Source organism: Sinocyclocheilus grahami, unplaced genomic scaffold (genome assembly GCF_001515645.1).
Source record: "Sinocyclocheilus grahami isolate Dianchi unplaced genomic scaffold, SAMN03320097.WGS_v1.1 scaffold598.1, whole genome shotgun sequence".
NCBI classification, from domain to species: domain Eukaryota; kingdom Metazoa; phylum Chordata; class Actinopteri; order Cypriniformes; family Cyprinidae; genus Sinocyclocheilus; species Sinocyclocheilus grahami.
In genome coordinates this window covers 548,326-561,088 of record NW_015505777.1, presented here as the reverse complement: position 1 = coordinate 561,088, position 12,763 = coordinate 548,326, and the positions used below count along the sequence as shown (strand labels likewise).

The 12,763-nt window shown below is 36.3% G+C and overlaps 1 protein-coding gene across 1 annotated transcript in view; it reads left to right on the top strand.

The window, feature by feature from the left end:
• Window positions 1-12,763, top strand: part of LOC107557316 (receptor tyrosine-protein kinase erbB-4-like) — a 141,575-nt gene that overhangs the window by 77,205 nt on the left and 51,607 nt on the right. The window contains exons 4-8 of the mRNA XM_016240702.1: window positions 6,386-6,520; window positions 7,845-7,910; window positions 9,495-9,613; window positions 9,796-9,937; window positions 10,159-10,272. Of these exons, the coding sequence (XP_016096188.1) occupies window positions 6,386-6,520; window positions 7,845-7,910; window positions 9,495-9,613; window positions 9,796-9,937; window positions 10,159-10,272 (576 nt within the window). The remainder of the gene's footprint in view (window positions 1-6,385; window positions 6,521-7,844; window positions 7,911-9,494; window positions 9,614-9,795; window positions 9,938-10,158; window positions 10,273-12,763) is intronic.

Sequence of the window (12,763 nt, the reverse complement as noted above, 5' to 3'; positions counted from 1 at the left end):
TGCAGTCTTCCCATCTGAGACCCTGCTGCTGGCTGTGATTTCTGGGACGCTCTGCAATCTCTACCAGCCAAACTCCCCTCCCTGTGTGGCTGAATAATGAGACGCATCGTGAATGTAGATGGGGGGCTGAATGGCGGAGGGAGGGAGTGACAGAGGGCCGTGGATCATGATGCTAGTATGAAGAGGATATTAGTTGAAGTGGCACTAAGCGACGGCAAGATGGAACTGGAAATTTCATTAGCATTTATTTTATATAAATAGTGTAACTCTGCACATCTCTCATTTTAATAGGGCCGTGTTTTCTTCAGCAACCATTTCAGGCTCTATGGGAAATGTAATAAGGAGTTGCAAAGTGACTTGATTTCGGCAAGTCAGTCAAGCCCTCAAAAGTAGTGGTTCTCAGTGTTTTTGACTCAAAGGACCTCCGTTGTCCAAAACAATATTCAAAGGCTCTCTGATATAAGCTATTTCTGGTATTTCTTCTGTAATTGTGAAAAAGCTGCTTGTTTTCAAATTTTTTTAATTAATAGAAACTGGAGGTATTGATATATTAAATTAATTATCCACAACTAATTTTGTGATTTCAGAAGTTTTAAGAACTGGATGTCCTTCAGATAAAAAACAGCAGTTATTGAGAAGGGAAAAATAAATATCATTTTTGTGAAAATTGTTAATAAATGAAATTATTTAATATTTAATTATTTATTTGTATACCATTATATGGAATGATTTAAATTTGTTTTTATTTTGTAAATTTCTTTTGAATTTTAATTTAGGTTAGAGTTAGATTATTTTAAAATATTAATAACAATTATAATATTAAAGGGGTGGTTCACTGGGTTTTTTCTAGGCTTCATTGTGTTTATGGGGTGCAGTCTAACATGTGTTAATGCTTAGTTAAAAAAAAAACACATTATTTTTCACATAATTTACCTTTATTACACACCGCTCTGTCCCGTCTCTAAGAAACGGGCTGATCTTTTCCTGTTTTTATGAAGCCCCGCCCTCAGAAATAGGCGATGGGCTCTGATTGGTTAGCTAGCGCAGTGTGTTGTGATTGGCTAATCCGCCTCTAGTGCACGTCTAATCGCCCCGCCTCTCACCTCAGCGGCATGTGCTCTGGTTGTATTGTAAACAACGGCATCATTAATATTGCTTATCATTTTGAAGCAGAGGATTTTATTGGAAGAGGATCATGCAGAACCTGTGCAAGCACGGCTTTTAATGGTTGGCCTACGTTTTTTGTTTGTTGTTGTCTCATACTTTTAGATACCCTGTTGTAAATGATACTGCTTATGTTAGCTTTTAATATACGGTTTTATCCTGATTAAAGCTTTAATACAGTACAGCAACCGCATGCTTGATGCTTGACCATGTTTAATGTTTCTTATAGCTATGTGAAAATAAGAGTATAATTGGAACAGTTCATTGTCGGAGCTGAGCTGAATGAGAGAGAGAGAGAGAGAGAGATGCAGAGCAGGGGGACTCGAGGAACAGGATTGAGAACCGCTGCTTTTGAACATTGATTTTTAAACTTGTGAATCCATTAGAATTGTTAGAAGACAGAATCACAATTCATATATGAACAGATTTTTACGTACACCTCTAGTTTTCTCTTCCTCTTCTCTAAAGCAGCGCAGCATGGCTTCGCCCCCTTTGCTGCCTTTTCCCGAGGGCGGGGTTTATCTGGGTTTGTGATGTCACGAACCCGGGAAGTAACTCGTTGTAGTCCCTACCAGCCGTTTTTGTAGGCATTAAACTGACAGAATTTTAAAAGACGATATCTCCGTTTGCATTGTACTTTCAGCTTTGTAACCTTGCAGATATTGTTTATGCTCAAACAGCAACATTACACACTAACTAACGTTAAAAAAGTGAAATCGCAATGAACCACCCCTTTAATAATTTAATCATTATTATTTTTTTAGTCATCTTGAGGCCCTGTGGAAGTTTGTTGAGGCCCCAAATCAGCATTTTAGAATGATTTTTAAAAGAATCACATGATGAAGACTGGAGTAATGGCTGCTAAAAACGTTTTTGTAGGCATTAAACTGACAGAATTTTAAAAGACGATATCTCCGTTTGCATTGTACTTTCAGCTTTGTAACCTTGCAGATATTGTTTATGCTCAAACAGCAACATTACACACTAACTAACGTTAAAAAAGTGAAATCGCAATGAACCACCCCTTTAATAATTTAATCATTATTATTTTTTTAGTCATCTTGAGGCCCCTGTGGAAGTTTGTTGAGGCCCCAAATCAGCATTTTAGAATGATTTTTAAAAGAATCACATGATGAAGACTGGAGTAATGGCTGCTAAAACAAAAATCAGCTTTACATCACTGGAATAAATAACATTTTAAAATATATAGTAAAATATAAAATTGTATTTTAAATTGAGGTAATATTTCATAATATTTCTATTTTTGGTTCATTGATGCAGCATGTGTAAGATACTTTTTTGAAAAATATTTAAAAAATCACACAGACCCCAAACTTTTGAACGGGAGTGTATTTCAAAGTATTATAGTATTATTATACGATACAATCACTGTACCATGGTACTGCAGAACTACTTCTTTCAACAGTAAATGCTATAAGTAAGTGCCTTTTATCATCTGTTTGGTGAAGAAGGAAAAAAAATCAAGTTTTGAAAATCAAAACTTTTGTGCTATTCCAACATGCTGCTCATTTTATCGAATTACCACAATTTGCAAAACTTGGAGTTACAGTAGATTAATTTTCCATTGAGCTCCACATGTTGTCGTATCTTTTGATTTATGGCCTATGATTTATTTGACCATTTGCTCCAAGTTTTCATGCCAGCAAAATCTCTGGGAGATACTGAGCTGCCAGTCAAAAAGACAGGAAACACAAAGCAAAGCAATCTTTTAGAAAGTTTTAACAGCTGTTATTTATTTTTCTCTTGCATATTATTTCAGTTATCGGGACGATGCATCACATTTGTCACACTGATTCACTGTGAAGCAATAACATTTAAGATGACTGAAGTTTAATCAGAAAGCTTCAACACAATTACGGATATCCATGAGGAGGCCCTCCTCCACACAGTATGCGCTTTCAGATATGCTCACATTTGTCATGCAAAACAATCTCTCTACTGCTGTCAAAGAAACTAATGGAAAACACTGGGATTTATTTAGAGTTTTATGTAAGGACAAATTCTCACTCTTTTAGCCAAAGAAGGGCAACTAGATTTATTATTTATATTTCTATGTAATATACTGAACAAAATTATAAACGCAACACTTTTGTTTTTGCCCCCATTTTTCATGAGCTGAACTCAAAGATCTAAGACTTTTTCTATGTACACAAAAGGCCTATTTCTCTCAAATATTGTTCACAAATCTGTCTAAATCTGTGTTAGTGAGCACTTCTCCTTTGCCGAGATAATCCATCCACCTCACAGGTGTGGCATATCAAGATGCTGATTAGACAGCATGATTATTGCACAGGTGTGCCTTAGGCTGGCCACAATAAAAGGCCTCTCTAAAATGTACAGTTTAATCACACAGCACAATGCCACAGATGTCGCAAGTTTTGAGGGAGCGTGCAATTGGCATGCTGACTGCAGGAATGTCCATCAGAGCTGTTGCCCGTGAATTGAATGTTCATTTCTCTACCGTAAGCCATCTCCAAAGGCGTTTCAGAGAATTTGGCAGTACATCCAACCGGCCTCACAACCACGTGTAACCATACCAGCCTAGGACCTCCACATCCAGCATCTCCACCTCCAAGATCGTCTGAGACCAGCCACCCGGACAGCTGCTGCAACAATCGGTTTGCATAACCAAATAATTTCTGCACAAACGGTCAGAAACATCTCAGGGAAGCTCATCTGCATGCTCGTTGTCCTCATCGGGGTCTCAAACTGACTGCAGTTCGTCGTCGTAACCGACTTGAGTGGGCAAATGCCCACATTCGATGGCGTCTGGCACTTTGGAGAGGTGTTCTCTTCACGGATGAATCCCGGTTTTCCCTGTACAGGGCAGATGGCAGACAGCGTGTATGGCGTTGTGTGGGTGAGCGGTTTGCTGATGTCAACGTTGTGGATCGAGTGGCCCATGGTGGCGGTGGGGTTATGATATGGGCAGGCATATGTAATGGACAACGAACACAGGTGGATTTTATTGATGTCATTTTGACAGTCTGGGCAGTTTCTGCACTACTAGTGTCATCTAGCGGAATTACAAAAATAAAGCATGTTTTCAAACAACCTTTGCTAATGGCCCATATGTGCATCACACCTTCCCCAACAAAAACATCACAAACGCAGCTCTAACAGGTCTATAAAAGTGAAGGCATGTATCAACATGTAAAAGCAGACTGGTTTCAATAAAAGGTCCAACATATTAGGAATATTTTTAACTTGAAATTTAGCTTACCTGTCGAGAAGAAACTTTACAAGTTTGTCATAACAATTGAAACCCAAACGTTCCATCAGATTCCTCTATCTTGTAAAAACACTGTCAGTGTTTAGCCTTGTTTTACCCCGATGTCTGTCTCTGAGTATTTTGGAAAGTTTTTGAATTTTGGTTTACACTTCTGTAACAGAATCTGAATTTCTATTTCCATACTGGTTAACACCGTTTGGTTCAATCTGCTACAATAGCCACGTCCCAGACTCTTGATATTGCCTACACTGAGGTACCAAATGCAATGATTGGACGAACATTTTGCTAATGGATGTTTAACACAGACAAGGTCTCTGCACTGAATTTGAAGGTAGCTAAACCTAAAATATTAATAAGTATTTGTGAGCATTGTTGTTGTTGTTTTTTTACCCCCAGACCATAAAATCTGCAAAAAAAAAAAATTAAATCAATACACTTAGAATAAAAAAGTAGCCCAAGCCAAAAAGAGACTGTAATATCATAGCAAACTGCTAGTGTGTGTATTTGGATGAGTACCATGTCTGATTTCCTTCCAGACTCATTCATTGTGTTTGGAAAGCACAGTACAATACGATCAGCCAACCATGCAAGGTGTCTGATACACCTTTTCACACTCTTAGAAGGGAGCCTGGCACCAGAGAGACAGATTTGGACCACAGGCTGATCTTGATAAAGGCGGAAGACATTTATGGTCATTTACAGATAGAAAACAAAAATATATTTTTATTCTTAATTATTGCAATTAGTTACACACTGAGAATGAGACTGATAAATTGAAGTGTCTGGCCACTTATCTCTGCTCGTCAAACTCGCATATGCTTATCACAACCAGTGTGACACTTTATACCCATCTAAATGGTGCATGGAAACATGAGAGATTCTCTCCATGATAACAGAAACTTTTGAGATTATAAATGCATGCCGGTTGTAGAGAAAAGCTGAAATCAGTGAACGATATGCACAGACAGTATCAGTGTGGATGACTTCCACTGTAATAGCTTTGCCAGCTTATGAATGGAGTGGAGTACAGTATGATAAAAATATGGTTGCATTTATGCCAGTTTTATTTAGTATTATTTTTTTATACTGTTATAGTATTTATTGATGTTTGAGTTAGTTTAAATTTTTTAATTTTTAGTTTTAATTTTATTTTTAGTTTAAGTTTTAGTCATTTTGTAATGTACTTTTTTTTCAGTATGATGAAAATATGGTTGCTTATATCATTGTTTTCAGATTATTTACTGTATATACTATTATTGTATTAATATTTTGAGTTAGCTTTATCTTCATATTTTTTGTTTTAATTTTAATTTAGCAAAGTGCTTTTGTCATTTCTATTAGTTTTTTTGTAAATATTTATATTTAGCTTCAATCTATTTATTTGATGTATTATTTTAGATTAAATATTTACTTAATTTATTAATATTTATTTATTTTAAGTAATTGTATTACTTTAAAGTATATTAGTAATTTAATAATAAACTTACAAATGTATTTCAGCTAACAGTTCAGTTAACAACAATAAATTAGTTAACAACTTTTTTATTTCAGGCATTGTTGTAGTTTTATTTTTTCCATCTTGATGTTTATATTGTATTTTATTTCAGCTTTTAGTAAAAAAAAAAAAGAAAAAAAAAAAAAGGATTTTCAGTAGCATTAGTTTTAGCCAACAAATATAAACACTTTTCTATTATGTACCTAATATTTTCCCGGCTAGTCTTACTGCTACTGTCAGACCAAAACATGGAGTGAACACTTAAATGACATTTTAAAAATGTATAAATGTATACAAATTTATATCAAAACAAGTGCCATTCATTTTGAGGGGAGATATATCACAAGCACACCTTTCATGCATAATAATTCACAAAAATAAATAAATAAAAATGTAGCCACTGTATTTTCATGTCGATCCTTCAGCTAATATCCTTATTATAAAAAGCTAATTTTCTATTTTTTTTGTACCAGAAATCCTGAATGGAGGCGTGTATGTGGATCAGAACAAGTTCTTGTGCCATGCTGACACCATCCACTGGAATGACATAATCAAGAACCCGCGGTCTGAACTTCTGGTGGTTCCTTCCAACAACAGTGGCAACTCATGTGAGTACTTCATTGAGCAGCTTTGACAAATGTTAATTATACTGTTATAAACACCAAGAAGATCGGGCAAGTGGCTATTGTGTTTTTCTATTTTTTTTGCATGTAGAACTGTAACAATAACAGTCAATATTAAAGGGGTCATATTGCCTTGCTAAAAAAGAACATTATTTTGTGTATTTGGTGTAATGAAATGTGTTTATGCGGTTTAAGGTTCAAAAAACACATTATTTTCCACATACTGTACATTATTGTTTCTCTTCTATGCCCCGCCTTTCTGAAAAGCGTAGATTTTTACAAAGCTCATTGCTCTGAAAAGCAAGGTGTGCTCTGATTGGCCAGCTATCCAGTGTGTTGTGATTGGCCGAATTCCTCAAGCGTGTGACGGAAATGGTACGTCCCTTACCATATTGTGATGCCAAGACGAGACGGCGCGATGAGACAAAACCAATAAAACCCATTATAAACGAGGCATTTGTTGCATCCATTGGGGACATAATTACTGATTATAATGACTTATACTGTCTTTTTACGCGTTGCGTTGCATCGCGCCGTGTAAACATAAAACCATGTCTGCATTTGTGATCGGAGAAATGGCAAACAACAAGCGTTACTCTACATTGCTCAAAACTCGCATTTGAATTATCAGTGGCAAATCCTTTAAATATGAAAACATACTTACAGGCTGTGAGTCAGCATTATTTGTCAGCATCATAGACTGTGGTCAGCATGCTCGCCGAAGGGGAAACAGGGGAACTGAATTCACCGGAACACCGACATTGTAGGCTACTCTCCCAAGCAGTCCTCGTCCTCCGTAAAATGCGTTGCACACATCTGAATATTTGGTTTGAACTGTTCTGGAACAGTTGTAAATACAACTTAACCACTGATTTCTAGTTGTGTCCTCTTTTGGAAGGCCAAACAAAGTAGTTTTGCTTTCACAACGAATCACACAGCGTCTCCACGGCATGGCGGCTGCGGCAACAATACTACAGCGAGAATCAAAGTTTCACCTTCTTTCTTTGCGTGAACATTTGGGCAGTGTTATGCAAATCTTCCCACATCGGGACGTAGACGTGGGGGTGTGTTTAAACGAGGCGTTTTAGGTAGGCGTGGGCGAGTCTGAACTTTTATGAAGAATATCTCTTTGGGTTTGAGACTTTAGTCTTTGCAACTTTTGGGTCAAATAAGAATTCAAGTTCACATCTAGTGTCTGAACTATTTCTAAATTTTCTTTGTTGATACATTTGAATGGACAGCTTCAGTTATATTGTTTTTATATGGAGCAGAAAATGTCATGGCTGATTATTCCGGATTCTTTCTGCAGGCAGACGGTGTCACAGATCTTGTAATGGACGTTGCTGGGGTCACCAGGAAGACCAGTGCCAAAGCTGTGAGTTTTAATTTATCTATCTACATCTACAATATTCCAGAGCATTATTATTGTCTATTAAGTGACAATATAGCAGTTTTAAGAAGTGAAGTAGCCCTGGATATTTACTTTATCTCAGATGCTCTTCTTAAAATCCCTTAGGGGTAATATAATTAAAAGTATGAATGCATTATAAATACACAGTCCTCTGGAGCCAACAATGGCTTTTTGTGACAAACAGACTCAAATGTAAATTGTTTTTTGGATAAACTGTCTTGAACAAATAGTTGACCACACTTAAAATTCCTCTGGGATTGATAGATCAAAGTAGCATTTATATTTGAGCATTAAGAAGCACTTTTGAATGCTAGTTATTGAGTCTGCTTATTTGACTGTTGTGTCCAGACAGAATTTCATATATGATTGTCTGCATCCACAGTATATACTTTTTGTCTCGTATGTAATCAGAGTTTCATCAGAAGTAAACAGACCTTTATTATTTTTTCCTTCTATTTCTTTGTTTCTCTGTGTGGTTCTGAAGTTATACATTTTTATGTCTGACATCTTTTCTAATAAAAGGCAAAAGTCTACTGTCTGGTATTGTCAGTTTGAGCCTCTGGGCCGGTAGCTGTGATAATTAACTGGTAGGAGGGTTATCAGAGTATTTCTACTATCTGTAATCTGCTGGTGATACAGCTCATAGTGTGGGTGGTAATTAGAGCAAAATAAAAGAGTGAAAGAAAGAAGGACAGATAGAGACAGTTATCATAATCTCTTCTTGAGCTTTGGGTGTCAGAGCAATACACTTTAACTCCATAAGACATTTGAGACTGCTGTTGACGGCATGAAGTATTTCAAGTCATGGAGATTACTGACTGATGAGACAGTGACAAACTTATTATTTGACAGTGTCTGTTTTGGTTTTGCACACTACCTCACTTAGCTAATTTAACTGTAGCTGTCAACTCAAGTATTACATTATCTTCTAGATCTCTAGATCTATGCTAAGAATATGATGTGCATGGCCAGTAAATCAGTAGCAGAGTAAATTGCAGATATTTGACTACTTTGAGATTATCAGCATCAGCCAAAATCATGCCTGCCATGCCAGATTGTGTCAGTTCCAACGTCTACAAAGAATTGTATTTATTTATTTATTTATTTTGCAATGGATACTGTACATTTTATGCTTTAAAATATTTTAGAGTGAATTTTCAGCAAATAACTAATAATAATAATAATAAATTTTTATTTTAAGGAATTTACAGTATTAGTCAACTATATTTAACTTTAATTTTTCTTTGTGTGAAATTTTAATTAAAATTAATCTTTATTTTGTTTGTTTAATCAAGCAATTACGTTTTAAAATATGTATTTTTATTTATATTAGTTTTGTATATATATATATATATATATTAATTTGAAGTAAATATTGTTCAGATTATGTTAATTTTTTATATTATTATCGGTCATTTGTAACTTCCTTCTAGATATCGGAATTGCCATTTTTAGAAAGAAGACAAAAGATAATTTGGTTTAGAAAAAATTTGTAGAGAAAACTATTTTTGATTCTTTCTCTCTCCATCTATATTCGCAATCATGCAGTGACAAAGACGGTGTGTGCAGAGCAGTGTGATGGACGCTGTTTTGGTCCATACGTCAGTAACTGCTGCCACCGTGAATGTGCAGGAGGCTGTACCGGACCCAAAGACACGGACTGCTTCGTATGTCAACTCTTCCTGTATGGTTTTAAAGTGTAATAAATGTAATGACAGATGCCTGCTCACTTTTAAAATAATTTGAAAGTGAATGTGTTATACACTGAAAGCTCTGCAGAGGTTTCTCTTCATTATAGGCATGTATTATCGATCAACCACATACTTACATGACTGTTTTTTATTCTCAGGCTTGTACCAACTTTAATGACAGCGGGGCCTGTGTGACTCAATGTCCTCAGCCATTCGTCTACAATCCAACAACCTTCCAGCTCGAACACAATCCCAACGCCAAATACACCTATGGAGCTTTCTGTGTCAAGAAATGCCCACGTAAGTTAGATTTCTTAAAGGAATGGGATTACTCATTTAACAAATAATCACTTTCTAATGGTCTCTACTCTTCATTTGCAAATTAAAAATAAATAAATACAAATATGGATGGTTTGGCCTGATTCCATTTCTAATTTGAAATATTATCCTTCTTCACCTCAGACTATATCTTTGCACAGCTGTCTTATTAATATTCTAATATTGTGCTGTCTGGAACTCAGATAACTTTGTGGTGGATCACAGCTCTTGTGTCAGAGCCTGTCCGAGCAACAAGATGGAGGTGGAGGAAAGTAACATCAAGATGTGCATCCCGTGCACTGACATCTGCCCGAAAGGTCAGTGATATTCACAGAGGTTGTTTAGTTATCATATTGACTTTAGTGTCATGATGATACATAAATCCAAGTCCCTTTAAGACAAGTCAGTTCACTTGGCAGTCATCTTGGTGATATCCCTTTTTGTGCAGGACAGGTAACAGTACATCTTTAGTGTAAATCAGTGTTTCTCAACTGGTAAGTCGCAACCCAAAAGTGAGTTGCGGAGTGTACAGTCAAAGAAACAACATCAACAACAAAAAACGTGATTCTAAATGTTTTTCTGATGTGAGACTTTTATTTTGAAAGACGTGCGTGAACGCTGTTGACACTTCTGTCAGATACAGTTTAAGTAAAGAGTGCCAGAGAAAAACACACTGTCCCAATTCAGTATCTGCAGTCAGATGAGATGTTGTTGGGCTTCAGTTGCACACACAAATGCGGTGGCGCATGCTGTATATAATTTCACTAAAGCACAAAAGAAACCAAGAGCATGCAACATGTGAAATAAAAGTAAAGTACCAATAAATCACGTAACTGGTATTTCGTGTGTTAGCTGGGAAGGATTTGCATGAAGGTATGATATTCATTCTATTCAGGAGCTCATGTTAGTATTGTGTATTCACCATGGTAACTGTTTTTTCCACAACCCAAAAATGCCATGTTATTTTCACTTTTGTTTAAATGACTGTAAGTGGCTCATACCAACTTAATTGTATTACAGTTTTTCTGAATTGCTAAAACACTAAACCCCAATCTCTACACCAACTTCTCACTAGCTTAAACCAATTTGTCAAATAAAGCACTCTTTTTGCTAAACCTTAAACACGTTCAGGCAGTTAGGCTCTATTTGCAAATCTCATGCACTCTTTTTGCAAAACTCTAAACACATTCTCATTCACTTAAACACTGTGATGCATTTGTGCTGCAAAATGCTAAACACAAGCTGCAAAAGTTAAACACAACTAAAGCACAGTTGTAATCGTTTACACACAACGATTCACAATTGTTCACACTTGTTTCTAATGATGTGATCAAACCAACTGTACAAAATATGAGCCAGTTTAGAGTGCACAAGTGGCACAGGTGACTGAATGATGATACGAACAATAGATGGAAACAATCTGAGAAGGAAAAGAGGAAGAGTATATGTTAGAAGTGGAGGAGAGAAAGAGTAAGGTTTAGAGAGCGTTATCAAGGCTGGATCTGTCAGACCAGAGGGTTTTTTCTCTTTGTCTAGCAAAAAAGTCAACATTACTTGTGATGTGGACAAAGTCCTCAGGCCGGACATGATGCTGAGACAGAGTGAATCTCTCCTTGACCCTGATTTTACAATTGCACAACTTACAGGATTTGAGTGTACTGTAACATGCAATTCGTTTAGAGTTTAATTGGGCCTTTTTAGTCTTTGCAGTTGGACTGTATTTTTGCAGTATCCAAGTGCTGAATATATACAAACATTCAGTACTATTCAAAATTCAGCACAATACTATTCTAGCAGAACATACAGTAGGCCTATACAAAATATTCACCTAACTCAGTTGCAATTACTATACTTTTTTAAATAATCACAAAATTGTTTACTCAATACAATATACTTTTGTCTGTAATGTTCTGGATGCTGCGCTCTCCATTTTTCTCTGTAGTGTCTAATGAATGCTCTGTAGTGTTTTCTTTATTGACTCATGTGTGTGTGATCTGAGAGCACCGTTTGATTTTGAGTGCAAGTGAAATGGTTTTGCAGTGGTTGTTTGATTTTGATGGAAGAGTCAGAGGTTTCGTGAATTTAGTTTGAGTATTTGGATTTGTGTTTAAGGTTTTGAGAAAAGGAGTGATGGTTTCAGGAAATGTGTTTTAGCAATGCAGAAAAGCTGTAACAAAAACTAGTTTGGCCCTGCCATTTAATAGCCTTATAGGCTGTTTATTCAAATCAAGTCAAGTCAAGTCTGCTTTATTGTCAATTCTTCCACATGTACAGCACATACATACAGAGAATTGAAATTGCGTTACTCTCAGACCCTTGGTGCATACATATAACACTAACATTAGAACATAAAATACAGATAGATATAGATTAAATATAAAATAAAATACAACTATACAAATAAGGTCATGTAAAATAAATAAATAAATAAAGCAGCACAAGACACATGGCAGATAGAGTGCAAACCAGTGAAGTAAACAAACAGTGCAGATATAATGATTGTAGTGCAAAAGAGCTTATTTTGATTAAAGTGACAAAAAGCTCAGAGAGCAGTTATTTATTTAAACTGTCAGAAGAGGTAGTTGAATGACGTCAGTTCAATGCTGAATGAGGTAGTGAGCAGACCAATGCTGCACAAAGTGACTGGTGCAGGTCCCAGTGAGTTAGTGGGGGGGTCTGAGGTTCAGAGTTCAGTGGTGCATGGGGCAAAAGAGGGGAGGGGGAGCAAGGTCAGGAGGGAGTTCAGCTTCCTGACAGCCTGATGAATGAAGCTGTCCTTCAGTCTGCTGGTCCTGGCCTGGAGACTCC